Raw genomic sequence first — 24,131 nt, forward strand, 5'->3', positions numbered from 1 at the left:
TGTGAAGGTGAAGTGCTTATTGTGCTTGGTGAATTCAGGCAGCTCTTGAACATTAACAGATCAATGTTGAATCCTGTTCCATAGATGATCCCTATTATGAAAGATTTTGAGCAACAGTTGGTATAAGAATAAATCATTACTAAAATGAAAAGCTGTTATTTTTGTTTTACTAGCATGGTGCAACTCATGAACTGTTTTGTGTACTAAGTAAATCAAGGCAATATGTAGCAGTGCCTCATAGAAACTTAAGGCTAATTAGACTTAAGAACTAATTAATTTATAGGTGAGACTTTTGTAAGGTGCTGAGCTGTCAGTCGCTACCAGATGCTACATTGGCTCTCCAGTCAACAGCAATACTCTTTAGGCTGAATGTGATCTTACTGTGTTAAACATCTGCTGCAAATCTTTTAGTTCCTTCCCTTTTTGAACATCACTCTGGGTAGTGAGTTGACAGCAAATCTCAGACTATGAATTCTGGACTTTGTCTTGCTTTGAACTCTCTCTCTCCTTTCTCTGTATTGTGTGGGAATAGAAAGCAAGTTTCAAGCAGTAATTAAGGACGTGAACTCTGCACGCATCTAGAACTAAAACAGTTAATATTTTAGTCTTTTAGTATCTCAGATTATCAAAAAGCAAGAAAAAATAAAAGCACAACAAACAAAAATACAAAAAAACAGTGTCTGTGTTTAATCAAGCTAGAAACCTTGTAATAGGTTTTTTGCTGTAAGGAATTGCATGAGGAGAAGTTTTTGGGTGTTTTGACAAATCAAAGACATATTTGAGCACTGCAAAAAAGAAACTGCTAGCATGGGGAGTGTTTCTAATAATTTGTTTAATTACTACTGCTTGTGTTTCTCATCCGGTAACTCTGTAGGTGCTGTGCAGAGAAGGTCTTCTGACTTCTCAGATCATCTGTGAATGTTTTATTTATTTATGTTTGTTACATCAGCCTTCACTGGGGACTATACAGCTGCAGTCACTTATTTGAGCAATTCATAGTGGATGAGATTTCTTTTTATGAAGGTGGTGTTTTTTTTACTGTACTTTTATTCATCCTAATCATTTTTATGATCTCCTAGTATTAGATTTTTTCACAAATGAGATTTGCCATAGGAGCAATGTTTGTCTTAAGATCCTGTGATAGATTTTTCACTCTGATTTCGTCAGAATTCGAGATGTTGCTCCATGAGTTAATTTGAGTACTCCTGTAGTACTGCGTGAGGTGTTTCAGGTAGCCTCAGATGAAGGTGAGATGATCACCCAACCCAAGCATGAACTTGGTATTCTGTTGGCCTAACATCAGAAGCCAGTAGTTGAAGACTGAATGAATATGAACTGGAAGGCCAGTGGCTGGCTGAGCTAATCCTGGATTTTGTCTTACCCCCAGTTTCTTCAGATGGCAGCCTAATATCTATGATGGTTTATTTTTTTTAATAGATATTGTATTTTCTTGTTATTAGGAACTGTCACCTTGAACTGCTGTTCATCTAATATTAATTCTTTGACAACAAACTCTCCTCAGAGAAAGCGTTGGCCTCCATGCAAGTGTATCATTGAAGGGATCTTTCCATCCATCTAATGACCATTTTGTGCCTGGAACCACAACGATCAGTAGTTTCATAATTAAATTCTAGCTGATGAAACTACTCATGTTACTCATGAGCTTCTGTTTTGAGTGTAATTGGACTCAGTATCATCAGAAGACTTCTGTAAGTTAGGCATGTTCTGTAAAAGGACTATTTCTGTCTGTCCGCTCTAATTTTCGACTTCTAATTTTTATTTCACTAAGCAAGATTTTTTTTAAAATATTTTAGCACTGGAAAAAAATATTTTTTTCCTGACTTCTCTCATTCAATTTATACATCTTGCTGTTGCTGCTATTCATTCAAGTACTGAATACTCACAATCTTTCAAATATTCTTATTCATTTATTTAAAGAAAACAAGTTTGACCTTCCAAGAAAGATAGTTAAGTAGGTACATGAATATTGTAAAGATCTCAGAAAAATAATCATTTTGATCATTTTTATCCTTCACAAAGAGGAGAATAATTGGTGCTTTCTGTTTAAATCATTCAAACGCTCTTTGTTGGTATAATTTCTACTGGTCACAATACCTTACTTTCTATGTCTCCTCATTGTAAGCTCTAATGTAAAAATATGATCATTTAACATGATAAATTCAAACAATTTCTGGAAGCACAGACAGATGATTATGAAATATCTGATGTCATTAGTTGAGGTGTACTTGGTGAGACTTAAACCAATCAGTTAGAAGCAAAATGTCAAAGGAAAACAGCAGCCAGAGAGTGCTCAAGAAGAGCTGCAGCAGTAAGAATAATAATTGTATTCCTATGGCTTTTCCATATGAATCCTTCAAGATAGTTCAGAAAGGAAGTACATTTTAATATTTTTGTGAATTATTTATCTTTTATCTTTGCTTTATGGTAAAGCACAAATAGTACACAAAATTCTGTTGCAGGGAGTTTTTGACTCCTATAAATATCTCTTCTTTTATTCTCTGTCTGTAAGTGTTCAAATGATAACTGCACTGTATATAACTTCGGTCTGGGGCAGGAAAGTTTAGCCTTTGTAAGATGTTAATTTCAGACACTGTATAATGATGATGCCCACGCTTTTTCCTGTAGTTTCTTGATATTTATGCATCAGTGCAGGTGTGGTTTTGTTTTACACAACAGAAAATACTGTTAAATATTCTGATGTGCTCCGTTTGGATTCATTTTCATTTGAGATTTTCTTTCCTGGTACTCAGTATTATCTCATTTCTTTTTTTCAGTATGGGGTTGTATTTGTAACTCGTTAGCTCCTTTTCTGAATATGAATTTATTTGTATTCTCTTTTATTGATTCCATGGCTTTGTCATCCTGTGTTTATTGACATTATTATTGTGTATTATTGTGAGAAGGAAATAATTAATATCTTATTCCTCTGCTGTTCTATCTTTGTGTGAAGCTGATTGAAATTGGAGTTACAAAGCTTCTTCCATTGTACATATTATTCAGAGGGACCCTGTTTTCAGATATAGTTGTTCTGTTTTCCTTTACTGTTACTTATCATCTTTAAATCTTGTTATATCTTAGCACCTGGGCCAATGGTTATCATCCCAGCACTGATTTGAGAAAGTGGTGATTGCTTTCAGCCCAGATGGAAAGTGAGAAAACCCATCCCAAAATGTGGTGGTAATCCTTCTGTAGTTAATGGTCTTCTTTTGATGGCTGTATTATCATTACACAGCTTACACTGTGCCTTTTCAAGCAACCAATGGCACTCAGCAAGTATCAGAGAATAATAACCATTTCTTTTTGAGAGGGTTTTTGAAAACCTTACAAAACAAAGTCATGGGCTGTAATAATGTCAAGTATTCCAAACGGAATAAACAAAATATCAGTCTTCCCTGTGAATTGCTCAGAAAGAAGATGCAAAATAGGGCCGTATTTTAGCAGCATGTCACTATTCTTTGGGTTAGAAACAAAAAACTACACTTGGGTTGCAGAATGAACCATTGTTTCACCCGGTCAAACATACTGCTTCCTATAGCTGCTTGAGTCTCTGTTTCAGAGAGACACTGAGTGCCTTATATGGCTGACTCTTCCTTGTCAGATGACACAACCTCAATTGAAGCCATCATTTGTCTGTACTAAACTCATTTTTTAAATGTTTTTCTCCTTCATCATACTACAGTTACTTATTGGTTGGTTTATTTGTTTATTTAGAAAAACAAAGCAGATCTCTCCTGACGCTTTGGTTCTCTTTATGTTCCCTCCTTGTCACTCCTCCAGCAGAAAACTGCTGAGCTGTACTGGACTGTTTTGAGCACTTCACACCTTAACATGGTTCTCATTGAAAGTAAGAGTCAAATACTGGGCTGCGTTGTCGTTCGTATCTCTCATAGGGTTGACTCAAGTGAACTTCCTACTTTGCACATCTGCCTTTGCAAGCTCTTTGAAGACACAGCAATTTTGCCAGTGTTGGTGTGGCTGCTGGTGACAGGGCTAGTGACACATTGTTCATCTGAGACAGTGTAAACACTTTTTAGGATGTCAAATATGTACCAATTATAAAGCTTTTTCTGATAAAAAACAATGCCATTTCTCTCGTTACAAGAGAATTCAAAGAATTGGTATTGTTTATGTACAGACTTTCAGCTGAAAAATTATTCGTGGTTGCCCTTACCTTGCCTCTTGTTAAATATAATAATAAAAACACATTTTTATCCTATTAAGTGCATGCAAATGCACTGAGATATACCCCACAAAGTGAACTTCCTTGGGTTACAGTGGCATGAGGTATCCCATTGCAATTCAGTTTGTGGTTCCATTTGATTGTTTTCTTACACTACCTTGTTTCACCTGCAGTGATCACAGTTCTGTCAGTTAGCATGAGGGACCAACTTAGTATCAAAATAAATCCTTTTTTTCTTCTAAATTAAGCTGTTAATATTTATCTTTTCAAATTGCTGTTCATTTTTAACATATTAATTCACGGATCTTTTCCAGCAGCATTGGTGTTCTTGTCAGTGCTGTGTATAGGGATGCTGCTTCTGTTGCTGTAAAATGGAGATGAGATGGAGGTGCTGGCTGACAATCCAGTGTGTATGTATGGGAGCTCGTGGCACGAGGCTTCCTCCAGGGAATGCATCCCCGTTATGCCGCAGGCCCGCCCTGTCTGTGTGTTCGGGTTTTGTAAGGAGTGATCAAAATGAAAAGTTCTGTTGTCTTCTGTGGGAAGAGTTGCTTAATTTCTGTAATGCTAATTTAGTGCTGATTGCAGCACTTATACGCCCTTTGGAAAGACATATTCCTCTTCTCTGCAACAGTATTCTTTGTTCACAGGCAGCTATCACCTGTGTCACAGAATGACAAACACTGATCATTATCACTGCAATTGGGTTTGAGCCCCTTTAAATGGAAATGTTAAAGCACTGAAATAATAGCTTTTATCCAAACTATGTTCCAGGTGTAATTGTATCTCTGCCTTTTCTCCTGCCTGCCCCATAAGACACCAGTGGGAGCTGGAGGTGGAGGGACTTGGGGGATCTTTGTCTCTTGTTCTCTGTATAGGGATGAATTCCCCTGGGCAACAGGCAGTGAAGGCATCAGATGTTTTTGTGAGGGTTCAAGAAGGATGGTGTCTAAAGCAGGATTATTATTTGTTATACAAAACATGTCTTCATTTAAATAAGAAAAACATTTGATCACTGAGTTTCTTTTTGATACTGGAAGCGTAGGAAGCTCATGCTGGGGTGTATGACACCTTGCTCCCAACAGTTTTACTGCCGTTATCTGGCTCGTGCTTAACCTCTAACTCCCATGGACGTATATCAGGTTTCTTGTGCACTCTTCTTACCTTTGTGTTTCAAGTGTTTCAAAGATGGGAATGCTACTCTCTGTCCCATCTTGTCTGTTGGTAGAAAGTTTCTGTATATTAGATGAGTTTTGCACTGTCATAGCACCTTTCTAAACATGGCTTTACAAAATGGGTGGCAAAAGAGTCCTAGTGACCAAGTGATGCAGTCACTTAATGGAGAGGAGCAAAATTCACATTGTGCCAGGTGTGCTTGCTGCTGGATTGTGATTTCTACAGGTCTAGGCATGCAGTGCATGGAGGTCTGTGCTCAGTTTATCTAACAGCATCATTGCTTCTCTTTCTGCACTGAAGTGCTCTGTAATCCTGCTTTTCTTCCCTGGAATATACCTTGTAATTAGATTCAAAGCAGCACAGCAGCAAGTGGTATGAAGGATACATGTATTTTGTGGAGGTTGTTTTCCCTTGTTTTCTTTCTGTTATTTTTAATCCATTTTAGGATAATTACATTGTGGATTTTAATTTAACCTTATTCCAGATGAGTTGCAACCGTTTTCTCACAACTTTTCCTTTGTCAAGTATGATCCTCTTACTAGGGAGTACCTTTTAACTGAGATCATTAGTATGTGGGTGCTGTTTGCAAAGAGTTTAGCAAACTGTAGTTGTAAGCTTTTTATTCCTATCAACATTCATCTTCAGTTTTAATGCAGAGACTTCTTTATGCTTGTACACTTTCCACTGGAAGGAATAAGCTTTTGTGGAGGGTTGCCTGTAGTGTTGCTGTACTGTTCTGGAGATGCAGCAAGGGGTTGGGCTGCAGGTGAGAGATAGCTCAGGCTGGACAGCTTGCATCAGAGCCTGCTACCACTGCACAGCCCAGGGCTGGCTAGAGCCAGTGAAGAAGCCTGCTGGAAGAAATCTGTTGTTAAAGATGATGTAAAACATTGGTGTGTCAGAGGATCAGAAGGGAGAGTACTGGGGAAATACTTGATGCCATAGAATGGTAAGAGTTTGAAATACTTGGTACTCAGGGCCTGTGCTTTTATGCAGTGCTAACGAGTTAAGTGTGGCATCATTCAGAAAGAATAAAGCGTTTCAGATGAATAAAAGTGTAGGCCTTTGATATGTGTTGATCTTGAAACATTTACACACCAATATTTACATTACATAACTTCCTTGCTGACATTTCATCTTGATATTAAATAGAGGGGACATTGTTTTTTGACATAGGATTTGACTCAGATTAAAATAGTCTTTTGCGTAAGACCATGAGCAGAAATTACAGGAGTGTCAGAAAATACATGCTGCTTCATGCAACATGCTCTGTAGACACAAGACCATTGTGGAAAAGTTACCTGTAAAACAAAATGCTTTCCACTGACTTTGCCCATCTGTATCTATATATCTATATCTATTCATATTTATATGCAACCTGGTCTAGGGAGCTGCTTTGGCAGAAGGGTTGGACTTTGTGATCTCTAGAGGTCCCTTCCAGCCCCTACAGTTTCTCTGCTTCTGTGATATTATTCTAAGGTATATAGTATAAAAACATAAAAAATACAGATAGTGGTTAAAAAAGAAAAAAAAAAAGCCAAGAAGGTTATGCTTTTACTATTTTTATTTTACCTGGGGCTTCTGAACACTCATTTACAATCTCTGGCTATGCAATGTTGATGTTGCTATTTGTTGGAAAGAGAAGGCATTTCTTTCTAAGTTCACCATTGCTTGATTCTCATATCCCATTTTATTTCTCTTGTTTGACACGTGTCTGGCTTTTTGTAGTGAAATGTTCTAACCCTTCTCCTGGATTTTTCATGTTTCCTTCATGGTTTGTGGTCATTTGATGCCACTTTCTCTTGTTTCACTGGTGTACATTTGTATGGACTTGTTCTGTCAGTATTAGGTACTCAAGTTAAGGATGGAGTTTCATTTTGCCTTCTGTAAATTGATTTTTGAATACATCCCTCACACCTGGTGTCTTGTTTTTCTTCCTAATTATTTTGTGTTTTGCCAAAGGCTGAGCACAGCAAGGAGACTTGAGATAGCACTTAGTGAGCCAGCCTGGTTAATGCTGGAAAGGGAGCCAGAAAACGTGTGCCACTTCAATCCCTAGGGGCCCTTGTGTGGGATCTCCAGTGTATTTCTTCAGTGCTTTCCATGTTGTTCAGTGATTTTAGGTAGCTGAGGTTACTGGCTCTGTTCTCCCTGAAATTCTGTGCTCATTTTTGTTGGAGAAAAGATGCCTTTCTTACATCTTCACTTCTTACACATAATCCTCCACTTGAATTCCTGTTTGTCTTCGATTGCAGTACATTCTGTTTGTAGCCAGTTTCCTACGTCTGCCAGTGACTTTTCTTGTGTGTGTATTAGAGGTCTTATAGAGAAGAATATTCTCTTTGAATAAACCTCCATCAACCATGCTTTTTCAGTCTCACGAGTGCTATGTTTGCATGGCTAAGTAATTTTTGTTACTTTTTACTGAAGTGAGTGAAAATGAGGTTGTACAGTGGTTATCCTGTAGGTAGTTACAAGAGGCTGAACAGTGCACAGCTCAGGAATTCTATTTGATCTGTCTTTTGTCTCAGCAGTGGCATCTTCACACTGTGCAATGCTTTGCTATTATAAGAAGGAATAGCTGCAGACAAAGAAACTAAGGTTGGAACGTCAGGTCTCATAGGATGGGAACAGCCTGGTGTGTTCACTGTTACAGTAGAGTATCTCCAGGAAGAAGCATATGTGCCTCAGGAAACACTGCATCACTAGCTGCCATTCCTGTCTACAAACCAAAATTGGTTCCATGTGTTGAGAGTAAACATAATGCTGAAGTTGTGCTCTTCGAGGGGTGAAATGATTTGCTCGCTTCCTTCCAGTTTCAGATTCTGTGGCGTGTTTGGGATGCCATAGGAGTAACCTGAAGTCCGATACCCAAGAGTGACATAAACAGAGTTCTTCTTGTTTTGGGAGTGCTGAGAGCCTGTTTGCCCCAGTGAAACACGTTGGGGGAAGTTAGGTTCTGAGAAAACCATCTGGTAGTTCAGGTCCTTAAATGCTGCGTTAGAAGGCAGTTTTTAAAACTGCATTTTTAATAACCTCAGTACTCTCTGACTTACTTAGGGGAGCTGCAGTGAGGGAAATATGGTTTACTTGCAGTAAGCACTCTGTCACAAGCTTAAAGCGTACTGGAGCTCCATCAGTTCTGCAGCACTTGCATAACGAGGAACTCCTGGATCAAACAGAAAGGTGCTATGTTTGCAGGGTAAACCTGACAGCTTGACTCTGACTTCTTAACCACCAAGTTGAGAAAAGTGCTGCAAGTCTTTGTGACTTCTGTATCAGTGGTAAAGTGCATCCCAATGTTCTGCAGGCCTTTCCTTGCATCTCTCATGGGGTCAGAGAAATAATCCATGTCCTTAGCTGTGATTTTGTGTTCTTGTGTCAGCAGATTGATGCTTCTCTCACACACGTGCTTGCATTAAGAAATGATTCCACCTTAATACGTTGCAAGAGGTTTATGTGCAGGCTTGAACTAAGCTTTGTACTGCTTTTATAATGCTGTGTGTGTGTGTAATTTCAAGTGTCCTGGAATGGTGCCATAAAAAAAATCTTCTGAACTTAGGTCAGTGATACAAAGTTAATCAAATCATGTTGAAAAACTGCATTAACAGGTAAAGTTGCTATGTTTTGTTATTGGTGATGTTGAGAGCTCTGCAGAGTGAAGCGTGCAGCTATTCTTGAACCAAAACTAGCAGGAAGATGAGATCCTGATATCAACTTGATAAAATATGCTGCTTCCACAATTTTCTGGGTGAAAAGCAGCCTGTACTTTTAGATTGCCATATTGCAATTATAAATAAATGAGTACTGTATTTCTTTAGGGTGCATTTTTTGACACTATGCAGGTGTTTGGACTCAGTTCAGCTTTGAGCAAAACAGAGGCAAAATCTGTATCTTCAGATATAATGTTAACAGGCACCTCTCCTGCAAACTGTAATTTAGGCAGTGGCAACTGCTAGGCAGTCTGAGATGCTGTCATTGTTTGTGATTTCTTTATTTCCCTAAGCGAACGTCCTATGGTTTAGAGAAGCTGAGAACTTCATAGAATCGTTCTTACCATTCCTCTGTCAATATTCATCACTCACCGCTCCAGTCTTGCTGGAGCTGTACAGTCTTTCTGCACAGTACATCACAACAAGTTCCAAGGCTTTATTTTCTCTCTGTATGAGAGCTCATTTGTTCTCTGTATGAAATCCTCTGCTTCATAGCTATGATAAGAAAAGCAATAACTACTAGAAGGTATTTGGAGCAGTTTATGGTTTATAGATATACAAGTTGACATACAGAACTTGTGCATCTAGGCGTGGTCTTTGTGGATGTAGCAAAACTGTAATTTTGTGAGCCGTTTCTATTGCCACTGCAGCTTCAGTTACACCACTCATATTACTTTGTATTTAAATAACTTTGTGCTGTGCGTCATGAAGAATACACTGTGTTCCCTTCACCCCCTGTGCAAAAGTTTTCTTAATGAGAGATTCATTCAGAGCTGTAGGACTGTAAAGGGAGCTCCTAAGCTGTCTGTTACCATTAAATGTAGGAATTACTCTGGGTTTTGAAGATAGAAACCAAGCAGTCCTTGCTACTTAGTTTTAGTTCTACAGATGTTTTTATTTACGTGGGGTTGAGCCTCAGTGCTGTGAAGCTGAAGGCTCTGAGCATTTTGCTCAGTGAATGTACATGCAGAAGAGTTCCTTCTTTGGTGGAATGAAGCTACCTGCTCTTGAAAGCCTGAGTATAACAGAAATATAACAAGAGCTGCTGCTGCTTCTTCTTTGCATTCCTTTTTTTTTTTTTTCCTTTCTTGTTTTTCTTTTTTTTTCCTGTCAGTAAAGTGGAGTTTCTTTCATAATGGATTTCTTGTTTTAATATTTGCACCTGTTAATTTGAAAAAGGCACTCCTTCCCAAACTGTTGTAATCGGTTTTGTCTCCAAATCTGATCTGCATTGAATTTTTGGAGAGGGTGCAGAGGAGCACATTGAAGACAGTGCAAGGACTGGAACACCTCTCCTGTGAAATCAGGCTGAAGGAACAGAGCTGCTTCAGCCTGGGAAAGAGAAGGCTGTGAGGAGCCCTCATTGCATCCTTCCCATATTGAAGGGAGTTTATAAACAAGGAGGGAAATCAACTTTTTACACAGTCTGATAGTGCTAGGTCGAGGAGGAATGGTTTAAACTGAAGGAAGGGAGATGTAGGTGAGATGTCATGGGGAAGTTTTTTACTGCAAGCAGTGGGGTGTTGACACAGTCTGCCCACAGGGGTTGTGGATGCTCTTTCCCTGGAGGTACTTAAGGCCAGGTTGGATTGGGCCCTGGGCAATCTGACCCAGTACCAAACCTGGGGTTGGCAGCCCTGCCTGTGGCAGGGCCTTTGGAACCTGATGGTGCTTGGGGTCCCTTCCAACCGAAGCCATTCTGTGGTTGATGCCTGCCTCTAAAATTGCACTCCGAGTTTGGAAGCTAATTTTAGAAAGAGAGATCCACATCTCTGATGTAACAGTTGCTTAAGATTTTTATTATATAAAAAATACTTTGAGACTAAAGGTTTGAAAACTTCAAGGGATGATCTTCTTGCACAGTCACACCAGCTGCCCTAGTGTGAAGTGTTTTCAGATGGGTCTGTAATGCTTTTCAGCATTAGAAAACAAGACAGTGCTGCATCCAAACAGGACTGAGCTGACTTCACTAAGAACACCAGAAAATCTGTTTAAATGGAACGTGTTACAGCTGCATTGTTTTCTAATCAACCTGCCTGTTTGTTAAGGATGCATCATTCTGGAATGTCTGTACATGTCCATGTGTGTAATATTTCCATCACTGATATGTATGACATAGGAATTCAGTGTCAAAGACCCCTTTATACCGTGGCTCTTCACACAAATCAGCTAGTAGCAGAGCTTTTATATTAATAACATTATTTTTGTGTTCTTTATTAATGTGACACATCTATTCATCTCAGATGCACTCTCAAAAAGTAGGAAATGAAATTTAAATGCAGGAGGAGCAATGGTGCATGCTTCTAATGATTCTTGAGTTCTTCGACATTTGATCTAGTTTCCTATTTGATTGCTCAATGCTGTTTTTCTTTAACCTTGGGCAGCTTCTTATCAGAGCCTAGGTTTCAAAAGTGCTTTTATCATTCCAGTGTTGATTTCTTTTAATGTTTTCCTTTATCCTTATTTTCTTTATTAATGCTGTATTCAGAAACCATGAAAACAAACACTTCTCCTCTTCCAAAGAGATGCAATACAGCCATTTATTATGTATCTGCAAATTTATATGGTTCTAGCAAGTGATCTTCCTTTTTTCTTCAGATCTGCTTTCCAAGAGCTGTGTTTTGGATGGAACTCCTGGACTGGTGTTGCAATAACATCTCTCTGACACTGAAAGACATCAATAACATTGCGTTGCAAAGGGCTTTATGATGGGTTTCTTTTTGTGACCACCTCTGGCGCAGATATTAGATGGGTCCCTTGGTTTGTTTCCCCAATTTACTTGGAAAGTTGGAAACACCATAGTGGAGTTACAGTGCAAATCATAATCAGTTAGATAAAAAGGGGTGGAAGAAGGGGTCAAAAGGAATGACATCACTGTGCAGGGAGTAGCCAGTAAGCCAGCACAGCCTGTGACAGCTCTGAACCCAAGTGGGAAGTTTAACAGATCTAAAGACAACCCCCACACCCACCACAACCTGAAACATGACATTACACAACCAAAATACATGATGTGATCAAGAGGTATGTTCAGCATTCTAGCGTGATTGAATCTTCAATATTTGTCACAAAAATGATTCAAGTCAGCTGTCTGCCTTTCTGTGTTCAGTCAAGGTCCCCCGGGGGTCTTCAGTTAAAGAAAACAAGACCTGGTCGTGCCCTTTTTGGCCTTGTTAATATGGTTAAAATGAGGGAATAATCCAGCGAGTGTTAATTTTATATTCCTTTTGTTGTGAGCTGTCTGGTGTGCATCCAACCTTTGCTTGCCCGCTCGCTTGAGAGGAGCGAAGGCATTAGTTTTCCTGTGGTCCTCGGTGCCCGTGCTGATGCTAAAGGGGGACACTCGGAAGTGGAGTGTCACTCTTTTTGAGCTTCTGTTTCATCCACCCATTAACTTCTCTAACACTTCTCTAACCTGTCTGTAGGTGGTCCATCCATCAGTTTTCATGGAATGCCCTTCTGTTGGCCCAGTGTCCAAAAACTATTACATATGGTCTATATTTTAGCCCACTTGGTTTCAGTGAAAATGAGAACCTTTTAGTTCTGTTGTGCTCCTTATTGGATGGGGTGGGATCAAATTGGCCACTGTGCATCTCACTCTCCTTGTCTCAAATTTACTAGTGGAAGAAATTGTTGGTCTGTATGTTAATGGTTCTTGGGCAGTCTCCCCCCACATCCATACTTTGTATCGTGACTGCAGATGGTTAGAGGTTACAGTTCCTTCTAATTCTGCCTGAGCTCTTTCTCCTTAATATTCATGAGGGTCTAGATCCTCACTGTTATCGCATGTGTATTCAGTTTTGATCAAAGGATGCAATTGAACTGGGGACGCCTCTGATTTGTCTAGCCTTGCCTTTCTTCCTTCCAGTCTTCCTAGAGGATAGATTTGTTTTCTTAAGGCAAACTATGGATAACAGTGTTGCTGGTATCCTTACACATTAACTGTCCCCTCAGAGTAAGAGAGCTGCTTCTTGTTTTACATGTTCAAATTGCCCTTTAAGTTCCTCAGTCTGTTTCTGGAGAATCTTAAGCAATTCCTGCAGTGACTCAGTAGTTTGGTTCTCTGTATTAAGCTGCTGGTCTCAGAGTTCTATGGTTGCAACCAGAGCAGAACCCAACACTGAGCAAATAAATGCCTTTCCTTTTCCAGTCTGGGTGTGAGCATTCTTCTGTAGAACATTAATACAGTCTGAAACACTCTGCAAGTTGTGCCAGTTCTGTTGTGCCCAGTCCACCCCTGTTAATGAGGGCTGAGCACCATGCCTTTCTAAGAGGTCAAGTAATACATCTTCACTTTTCATTGTGACTGCACTGTCACTCATTTCTCAATGTGCAGATGGGTCTACACGGAGGGAGGGGGAGGTTACAGGTATACAAAATCTCAAGTCAAACATGCAAATGCTCACATCACTCCTTCATTTGCTGAGAGGATCACGCAAAAGACAGAGAAGCTCAATCAAACCCTTCAGGTTTCAATATGCAGAGTGTTCTTCACAGGGAGGTCTATATCAAAGGAACTGATAATATGTAAATCACTCCTCACAGCCACACGGAAAGACTTCGAGTACCACACATGAATTAGGAGGCACCCTTACGATTCAAAACGTGCAGTGATTTTCACAGGGAAGAACATGTGTACTGAACCAACAGAAATACAATTACTTTAATAGGTCCCTGAGAGGTATACACATAAAAAGTTCCAAAAACACAGTTAAGTTTCAATGTGGTGGTCTTCCTGGAGAGGTGCTCACATTTAAGTTATCAAAATTATCACTCCTTGTGACTTCAGGAGGTGCGCACAGAAAAAGTTTCAAACAATGTTTCAGTATGTGGAGTGATCTTTGAGGGGTACGCATGTTTAAACTAGAAAAAATATCACTCCTCAGCTCCAAGAGGCGCACGCAGGAAAAAGGTTCAGATTTCACACTTAAGATTCAGTAGGTGGAGTGATCTTTCTGGAGAGGTGTTCACATCTATATTATCAAAAATATCACTCTAGGCCACTCCAGAAGGTACACACACACCATCTATGTTTGGAAGGGCAACACTCTCACTGTCAGGTGTCATGTCTGTGATGCCACTTAAAAATGTCTCTCTCCGATTTATAGGAGAGAGAAGAGTTTCTTTTTACTATATACCCAGTGGTGAGTTTAAGACACAAGAGGTGAAATGCTAGCCCAACCAGTTTACTATGAATCGTAGTTGCTTAGGGATATTGTGAAGGGAAGATGAGTTATAGAAAAGAGATAAGAAATAAAAAGGTGTCTTTGTAGAAAGCAAGAGAGAGTGTCCACCGTGGTTCCAGTGAGGTTTGTAGTTCAGACACTGATCTCCAGTAGTGATGCATTGTTGGAGGTTTTGTTGATTGGTTTATGATGAGTTCTTTTTCCTCTATTTTCTTAACGAAGGTACAAACTTCTTAAGTCCAAAGTGGTCGAGTCAGCTTTTTACGGAAAGCCTGCTCCTGGCCTTTGGATCTCCACAGGAACTCCTTTGTTCCCATCTTCTGGGCCTTGCCAGCAGATAAGAGGGAACAGGGAGACATCAAATTGTATCTTGCCTTCATAGGATACAATGGTATCATTCCCCCATTCTCCCATTCCGGTGATCTTCGGTCAGTAAACACTCCTGAGCTCTCTCTTTCAAAGTCAAACTCCTCCCAAGAAGTGCTTTCAAATGTAAAACTGTACATAAAGTGTTGCCGGCTTTACCACGCCTCCTAGAGGACCCAGAGAGTGCAAAAAGTGCCCCAGAAAGCGAGCTTTAGGACATGAAAACAAACGATTGTTGTCTTTCAGGATATGTAAGCTAACAGTGGACCTGGTGGGCCTCATAGGAGTGGGGCTCATCACTAAGGTGAACACCATAGCAGTGAATAGTAGTTTCTACGTACAGAATAGAAACCTTCACATTTACCTCTGCTTTCAGCTTCTTACTGAGGGGAAACAAGGAAGGCTTGGTGTTTTGCTGCAGAAATCCTCGATTCTCAAGATGTCACCTGCTGAGTGCTGGAATCATACAAACTGATGTTACAGGTGTTGTTAATTCTCATGTTTGCACTCTGGTCTCTTTAGAACATGGTAGTGTTAGTCTGTTTTCCACTACAAATTTTCCTATCATGTTAGGTGTGTGAATAAGATTGCAGTAGTTTTCTTTATGATCTTTGAATATGCGACCATAAGGTTTCATTGTGGAGTTTCTTAACTATAGCAGATAATTACTGAAGTTGTTGAGGAACAGGGAACTGCCGGACAGATCTCAGTATTCTCTCTGAATACCATTTTGGGAACGCATCTCATGGTAGATACACCAGTTTCTGGACAGTTCTAGGCAGGCTGGCTTAATGGACTGAATCAACATAAAGCAATAAAAAGCATATGTGTAGTTTACATTGGTGTTGCATTTTGTTAAGCTTGATTTTGGACAGCAAAATGTGACCAAAATCTAACTATGTGCCAGGAGAAAAAGGGAAGAGTTTTAATTTATTCCTCTAAAGTAAACATTCAAGAGGTGTTCTTCAGGTAGTGAATATGTGAACGTTCAAAACTTTGTATTCAAGTTAAATCTCACTATTTCTTCTTAATTACCCAAAGGTAGCATACATCTGCTCTTTTAGAGTGCAGTCTAAATAATTCGGCATCAAACACCAGAAGCTGTTCATTGTGTCTTAAATCACAATAGCATTATAGTTTCCTATTAAAAGAACTGCAAATCAGATGTTTCTACCAGAACTTTTTATATTTAACTGCTCATAAGGATCAAATTGCAGTGTATCCTTACGTTAAGGAAATGGGACTTGTGTTCATAGCATGGTTTTGGTTGGAGAGGACTTTGAAGCTCTTCTAGTACCACTAGATATTGGAGGAGAATCACCCCGGTGACTGTCATGGTTATGGCAGGGAGTTGCTCCAGCAGTCTGACTCCTGCTCACAGTCCCTCCACCTCTCCACCTTCTCCTTGAGCTCTGCCACCATACTGAGCAGATCATCCACCTGTTCACATCTCACATGGGTGTCATCTCCTCTGCCCTCAGTGGCAGCAGCAGACTCAGGGACTCCCTGCAGCCAGAGACTCAAGGCACCTCATTTCTGGGCGGGTGCTGGAGCTTTCTGCCTAGTGCAGACCCTGGCTGGATTTGTAGTCTGGGAGGCAGCTGAAGGTTTTCCATGTTCTCTATGTCTTTCACCAACTTGCCACCTACATCATGATTTCTTGTACGTAACCTGTTTGATGTACGCATCTTGTTCCTAATTGCCTTTGTTTTCTGAGCAAAGTTTCTTTTCATTCATCCGGTTTCAAAGCTATCCTTTTTGTTTCATCAGAATTTCTTGTGAGCTGAAGTCCCAATGCTGCTAAGTCCACAGTATTTCCTGAATTCCATTTTTTATCTCTCATTTTTCTAAGCTTTAATAATTAAACAGGTGTTTGAACCTTCGTGCCGGTGCAGCAAATCTCTGTTTGTTCTTTTAAAAGTATTCATAGAGGTGGCATTCTCCTTTCAAAGTTTTAAAAGGCTGTTGCTTAAGTGTATACAGGCAGCAAATTAATTTTACACAAGGGGATGTATTCTATACAAATGGTCTTCGTATGAATAAGCAATGGTAGCATCTGATGACCTTGCTGTTCTTTAGGAGAGTTGTGTCTCTATTAAACGTCTCTTGGTATATAGCAGTGATTATTGCATTTGTGCTTACGTACCCCAGAAGCAGTTGTCCTCTCTCAATTTAAAGATCAACACAGATTTCCTTTCAGTGTTGTAAAAGTAAGAATAAATAGAAACAGTCAGAATCTTTTCACAGTTTTTCCCAGAGATGAATGTTTTCTATTAAGTGTGAAGGCTTTGGGTAACTAATGGACAGAAATCCTTACAGTAAGAAAATTGTTCCCATTTTCTGAGCCAGTGTAAATTGAGGCCTTTTCTTGTAATGAGAACTGAAAGCAGCTGTGGGGAAGGACCATTCTATGGGATGTGTCTCCAGTAATTGCATTCCATTGCCTGTCCTTTTTAGAAGTGTTTTCTCCTAATAATTAAGATAGAAAGGTCAGCACTCTTCTGAGAAAATAAATCCTAACTCAAATATCCTTTCTAGAATGGGCTTTTGAACTCTGTAAGGGGAAGCTGTTCTGATGCTACAATTACCCATGACTCTTGACTGAAAGGTGTTTAGCTTTGCTATGTCTGTATATTTTGGACAAACTGCACCAACACAACTAGTTGATTTATTCCCAAGTATGCACAGAGAGAAAAAAGAAGAAGCCAAATGAAAGTGCACCTTTGGAGTCCATACCAACCCAGTAAGCATACTGGTGGTGTCTCTTTCAGTGCAGGAAAACAGAAGCATCCTGAGAGTGATAAAGTGCTCTGAAGAATGCTTTTTAAAAATGACACATACAAGATGCTATCTTCCTCTTGTGTAATGGGTATAAAAATCATTTATTTCAAATATGTTTTCAGTGAAAAAGTAGATGATATTTTAATGTCCCAAACTTTAAGAGTTCGGCAGTAATCCATTTTTTAGTCCTAGTACTTGAGGCAGCCCAAATCTTGGTGTGGTACTGTGCCTCCCCAGCACATTCCCTGTTGCATTCTTCTACTTCACTGCAGCCCAGAACAGAGAGCTGGTTCTGAAGTATTACTGAAGCATAGTGATGTGATCCCTCAGTAAGATCAGGCTGGAGAAATATGCAGATGGAATCGTTGGCAGAAAAATGAGTGCCTGAAGGTTGCTGACTTCTTTGTTGTTTGGCTGTACCTGTTTATGCCTCATAGTGGAGAGACTGGAGACTGACTGTCAGCAGAGTTATGTACTGACGGTGCAGCAGCTGTTATGTGTGCTCGTTTGAGGTATGCCACACACAGGCTGCTACGGCCTGTAGGTGCTTTACCTTTATGAGCCACACTGCTTAACTGTGCTTTGAAGAAAAGTGGAGGTCTGTTAAGGAAGTGGCTATTTCCTATAATAAGATAAGTAACCAAATATCTGCTTGAAACTATTTTCTGGCGAATTAACTTTGTTTTTGATGTGATTGTTACCTTTGTAAGACCATGTAATATTGATACACTACCCATGTATAGGCATCAGTGTCCCCAGCTCCTAGTGGACTTCAGCTCAAGCAAATGCAATTTGAATGACAAACACTCAAAAATTGCCTTGTAATGTTTTCATTGTAGAGGGAAAATGAGTCACAAAAACCAAATTGATCCTTATTGCCTAGTGGCAATAGCCAAACATTTGAATAACAGAAATTGCAATTTGAATGACCAAACAGAAAAAGCGTGCTGAGTTTTTATAGGTAAATTGTTGGTGGCAAGGAATGATGTTACAATTGTAACTGTTCTTCTGAGATGGTACCTGTTTCTTGAGGTGAGTATTAATAATCCAAGGGCAAGAGTTGTTTTTGTTTGTTGTAACTGCCTCATACAATAGCATCCTTCTCAGGAAGCCTGGAAGCTCTTTCCATCTTTGATCACAACCTCCTCTTGTGCTCTGTAGTTGTGGAGTAAATAACTCCCAAGGATGGTACTCCGTAAAGAAAGAATATAGGTGATGGTATATTTTAAGTAGTTCTATATAAACAGTATATAAATAATACAAAAGAGAAGATGGCTCACCTTCAGGTTGACAAGGCTTGCAGGGGACTCCACGTGGGAGGGATCTCCAAGAAGAGATCCTTCCCTGGTGGTGGTCAGCCCTTAAATGGGGTTTGGGAGAGGTGGAGCCAGGCTCCACCCCTTCCAATCACACAGGTATATCACCTTCACCTGTGGCCCCATGGCTGACTGGTGCTCACCTCAGGTGACCAATCAGTGGTTCAGGCTGTGATTCAGCAGTTCCCGTACAGTAGTGCAACAAATAAAAGTCACGTGGAGATGGATTAATTCAGTCAAAGTTTATGATGCTGTAATTCCTGAGCTATCATTTCATGGCAGTATGTTGATATATATATATATATATACACGTATATATATATTCATACGTGTATTTTTTATAAAAAGAAAAAGATTTTTTTTTTTCAGCTTATTTTCAGCCGAAAGTGAAATCGTCAAAATGACTGTGACCTCAAGACTTTTTCCCAGCGATCTCCTTTATTGTTTTAGAGTGGTATAGTTTGTGACTCCTTGCATTTACTTTTTCAGTGTCCTTTCCTTCTGTCTTTGTTATCTGTTTAGGCAGTTTTAACTGTAACATGAAAGTCAAGGCACTTGACTGGGAGATAGTGGAAAGTGATGTTCTTTGCAAATTACTTGTAGTCTCTTTTGAGTTTAAAACGTGATCCCACCTTCAACCCTCACTTTCCACTGTGAATACCAAGTGTTCCAAAGGATGAGGGAGGATGAAACCAAAAATAACTTGCTACTGACAGGCTCTTAAGGGCTTGTCCCATTTGGAATAAAAGATTTTTGTAAGTTGATAGAAAATCAAAGCTCTCTCATTCTTATTAATGCTGTAGCAACATGATCTATAGACGTCTCTACACCAGGGAAAATTTCATTTGAAGTTCCTATCATTGCAGCCAGAGTGCTGCTAAGAAATGTTGGGATTCCTCGTGCGGATGAGATTCTCTTAGTGTTCCTTGTGGTTCTGCAGTGGGCAGATTCCCAGGGCCAACTCTTCAAACCAAGTGCTTATTTTTTTTTACAGGATGTGTTCCCTTGTCTGATGTATTTATGCTTATTAGGCTTGGTGATAGACAATGATATAATTTGTTGCCTTCACAACAAATATTATTCTGTGATCTTCTCCACAGGTTTTTGTCTTAGCAGTGCTTTGCCTCCTCACTGATTGTTTTTTCCTGCTCTTGAACCTAAACAATCACCATGCAGGTGTTGCTGAATCTTGTAATTAAAGCAGACCCATTGCTGACTTCCAGACCAAACTCCCAATAATCAGCTGCTGTGACACTCTTGTTATTCTACTTGGTTTTCAGGTGCGATGTCTTCAAGCTGAAAAGCTCACTGTCTCTTGTACTTTTTTTTCCCATGTAGAGCACGATGAGTGTGGCAGTGGGCAGCACAACTGTGATGAGAATGCAATCTGTACCAACACTGTCAGGGGACATAGTTGCACCTGCAAACCCGGATATGTGGGGAATGGGACCATCTGCCGAGGTAAGTCTGTTACTCCAGAAGCATTCTAAAAGTGGCAGACTCTATTAATATTTTCTGACAGTCACCCACGTTCTGTTAACTTGTGATGATGGCTGGGTTCTGTCAATGATTCACTGTGAGATTTATTGTCTTTGAGCACTTATTTTGAAGTAATGAAGTGAGCCAGAAATATCTGGAGTTGGCTATGCTTTCTGTGAAGTGGTAGGTCAACTTGTTAGGAAGGTTTTTGTTTCCATGGAGGACAAGCAATGATGTATTTAAAGGCAGGGGTGTGACTCTGTGTGCCAGTTGTCTTAGTGAGGGCTGTATCTTGAAAGTCTAATTCTCAGATCTGCCTCTTATGTATTTAAGAATTATTGTGTTTCATAAAAAGCTGTCTCTGCGTTGTCTGGAGCTGCATAATTTCTGACTTTCTAAACTGAATTGTAATAACTGGAAAATAAGGGTGTTGTTTTTTTTTCTTTTCCTTCTTTCTTTTTTTTTTTTTTTGTAAAGGACAGCTATTGAAACTGAGAAAATATTCTGTACTTTAGTCTGTTATGGACTTCTGAGGAGTTCTTTAAAGGAGAAGTAGGATTGATGTCATTCTTGTTTCAAGCTAAAGTTCTTTACTAAGCCACTGAATTAGCATATGCCATCTGATTGCTGCACGAGAGGAACACTATATTGAAAATAATAAAATGGTTTGCAGTGTTTTAAGGAGGATCACAGAAACATTATGAAAATGGTGGCCAAGTTAAACCTTCTGTCCGTATTGAAGTTCAGGAGGTGATACTGGGGAGAAACTCATTCCAGTTAGATTTACTAGATTACAGTGAATGTAAATTATGGCATAGACAAAGAGTTTCAGGGAAGTCTCTGGGAACAGCCTGGCTGTGCTTGACTGTGATTTTTTTTTTTCTTTCTGAGGCTAATACAAAGTGAATACTTATGACATTTCTTTGAAACAGGGATGCCTGGATCAGCTCATACAAACCATCTTTTCACACTGATGATCTTTGTTTGCGCACCTGATGTTGAGTTAAGTGTGCCAAAACCTCAAAGCCAAACTCTCATTGCATATTTGTCTAGCAACCTTGAAATAACTAAATATTCTAGTAATGAAATTACACTTGAGAAACGCAAACGTGTTGTCAAACTCAAAAAAAACCAAGCTGAGTTGTGATTAGATATATTTAATATGCCTTGAATTGCAGAAGTGAGTGTACCTAGAGTTCCCTTTTTGAGATAAATGTACATGGAAACAGAGGAAACAAAGTGAGTTCTTATGTTCTGAGCAGGAAGCATGAACTGAGGGGAAAACTGGAGATGGTAGGAAAGCATCTTGCAGCCTAATAATTACTGTATTTATTAGGGCTGAGAATGAACTGTGGCTCCATGGAATAGTTGTTACTGCAAGGCAGATAATAGTAGAATGCTGTACTGTTTGAGCACCAGTACAACATGCCGTGTCAAGAAGTAGTCTGAGTTTCTCAACCTGTGCTTCTGTGGTCACTTGAGGTTTTTACAGTTTGGGTAGCTAATTTAAAAGACATTCACATTTTAGCCATTAATTGTGATGTGTGCAATCTGGCTGAAAAGAAAGAAAAACCAGAACAGTGATCATTTACTAGATATGTCGGTTTGCTTGCACAAGTTCTAGACTCGGCACAGGAAAAGAGTTATGGACTTGTCATATAAATAGCATAGGCTGTCTTTTAGCAATTCTGGAGCTTCATCTTTAGGCAATATAACTTGGAAAAAATACATCCAAAGCAAGGCAATAAGTTCAATGTAATACCATCTGAAGGTGATAAACGTTCTCCTTGAGTCACCTGTAAGTGTTCTGTGTTTATGTTATAGATGTTTATGTGCAGAAAACATTTGTTTTCAACTCCTCCTCAAGTAACATCTCTCTAGTTCTGTTACAAATCTTATTCATATTGTCCAGGAACACCCTAAGTAGAACAATAATTTCATAGTCAGAGAGTTGGACTGACTTTTGGGTCTGATCGTACAATATATTTCAACCTTATCTTTGTGATATTGTAAATTCAGAGTAACACTGCCTTTTCACTTTGTGACCAACGCTGTGAGAACATCTCTATAAGAAAACAAAATACCAGTAGCTCTGGTTTAGAAAATGTTTGAGCCTTTAAATGAAAGTGCATAGTGAAATACTGGAAAATACAATGCAATTGTTTTGTCAGACAAGTTTGTGACATCTGCACTTAGAGACAGACAGGTTTTCTCTGTTTTCCTGTAAGAAATGGACTTCAGTAACTCAGAAAGATACTGAAATTCTGGAGATAGATCAGAAAAAGAGTGAGACTGAGTTGAGATGAAATGACAAAGGACTCTGATGCTGTGCCATCACTGTTAGTGAATTTGACAGAGCTCTCAACCCAGAACAGGAAGGATTTATATCTGAATACTTTTTGAAAAAGTGAGAAGTACAATAAGAAAGTCTATTCTAGAAGAAACTATGACATCAAAGGCAGAGGTAAAACCAGTTGAATGGAATATTTGTCAAAGCAGAAGCAGAAACTGTGGTCCTACAGTAGAGCAGATTATTGCAGAGTTTTATACATGGTACCAGTGTCTAAAGTCATAGAAAGAAGCAAAGATACACTGAAACATCAGCAGGCTTCCCAAATTAATTGGTGACATTTGGAGTTTGATGTCTGTCTAATAAATAAATAAGCCCTACAGACTCTTCTGAAGTTGTAGATCAGTCTTTGCAACTTGAGCGGAGCACGAGTCACCATTGACATTTCATTGCAGTGAGTTGTTTTCTTGTTTCATACAAAGAGACCTGGAAGTAGTGTATGATCCTTGTCCTAATGATTGTTTTAAAAGGTGAATTCTGCCATAGAACTAGAGCATTGGCCTTTTTAATGTACTCATGGTAGAACAGCAGACCATCTCCTGCACTGTAGACAAGATGTGTTGGCTGGTTATTTCTGTGTTTGTCGCTTGTGGGGAATGACCAAAAGTCTAAAGCTTAAGCAAGCGTGAACATCTTTCATTTTATTTATGAGTTTTACTTGTGTAGTTAACCTAACAGATTTCCTTGGTGCACTATTAATTCCTCATTTGGTGGTTTCTACTGAGACGTAGATTTATTACAATGATTAAATGAAATAGATGGAGTTACAGTTATCAACATTAATGCAAGAGTGTGCAATATGACTGATACCTGGGAAGTGAGAAATCAGGTATTGTGACATAAAAATCAAAACAATGTGTATTCTGATTAGTTTTCAGGTTGTAGAATCGTTTATTTCTGAGTATGAAATAGGATTTTTTTTCCTACAACGTTTCTTAGAAAACCTTCAGGGGATTGCAACTCAGTGTGTGATGGAGTCTTCAAGGAGGTGGCTGTTATTTTAATGTGAGCTAGTCTCTGTTCTTCTGGTTTAAAGTTCAGATCAGTGTCTTGGTGGTACTGTGGTGTTCATATGTACTTATGTTGGAAATTGTGTTTTGTAGTGTGGTTGTTACTTAAGAGCTTATTGGTCACCTTGTGAACAACTTCTTGGACCCTGGTATGGACAAATGTCCAGATTTTGAATGATAGCTATTTTCTTTCCCAAGGTAATGGGAATAATGATATGGAGTCATTATTCAGTAAATATTTTGAATGGACTGTGATGGCTAGAATAAATCACAGGCTTGAAAATTAATTTTGAGAATTATTTTGAGAATGAGAATTAGTAATTCAGACTATTTTTCGCTGCCTTAATCACAAATTGCAATTGGATGGATGTATTTTTTTTCTTAACAAACGACAGTTGACAGCTGTACTCCATTGCAGTTTCCTCCTTTGAGCAGGAATTTTTTTTAGTAATGTAATTCTTAGCCTGAAGTTTACTTAATAAGCTGAAATACATGCAAGTGAAAGAAACTGTATACCTCCCAGTATGTAGATGTTTTCTCAGTGTAATAAACAGAC

At 39.2% G+C, this 24,131-nt stretch overlaps 1 protein-coding gene across 1 annotated transcript in view; it reads left to right on the forward strand.

Annotated features, from left to right (window-relative positions):
- NELL1 (neural EGFL like 1) overlaps positions 1 to 24,131 on the forward strand; it is a 249,335-nt gene that overhangs the window by 121,611 nt on the left and 103,593 nt on the right. Inside the window, exon 15 of the mRNA XM_065755619.1 lies at positions 20,075 to 20,197. Within this exon, the coding sequence (XP_065611691.1) occupies positions 20,075 to 20,197 (123 nt within the window). The remainder of the gene's footprint in view (positions 1 to 20,074; positions 20,198 to 24,131) is intronic.

This window comes from Cyrtonyx montezumae, unplaced genomic scaffold (genome assembly GCF_038088225.1).
Source record: "Cyrtonyx montezumae isolate F1298 unplaced genomic scaffold, pur_monq_1.0 scaffold_10, whole genome shotgun sequence".
Taxonomy (NCBI): Eukaryota; Metazoa; Chordata; class Aves; order Galliformes; family Odontophoridae; genus Cyrtonyx; species Cyrtonyx montezumae.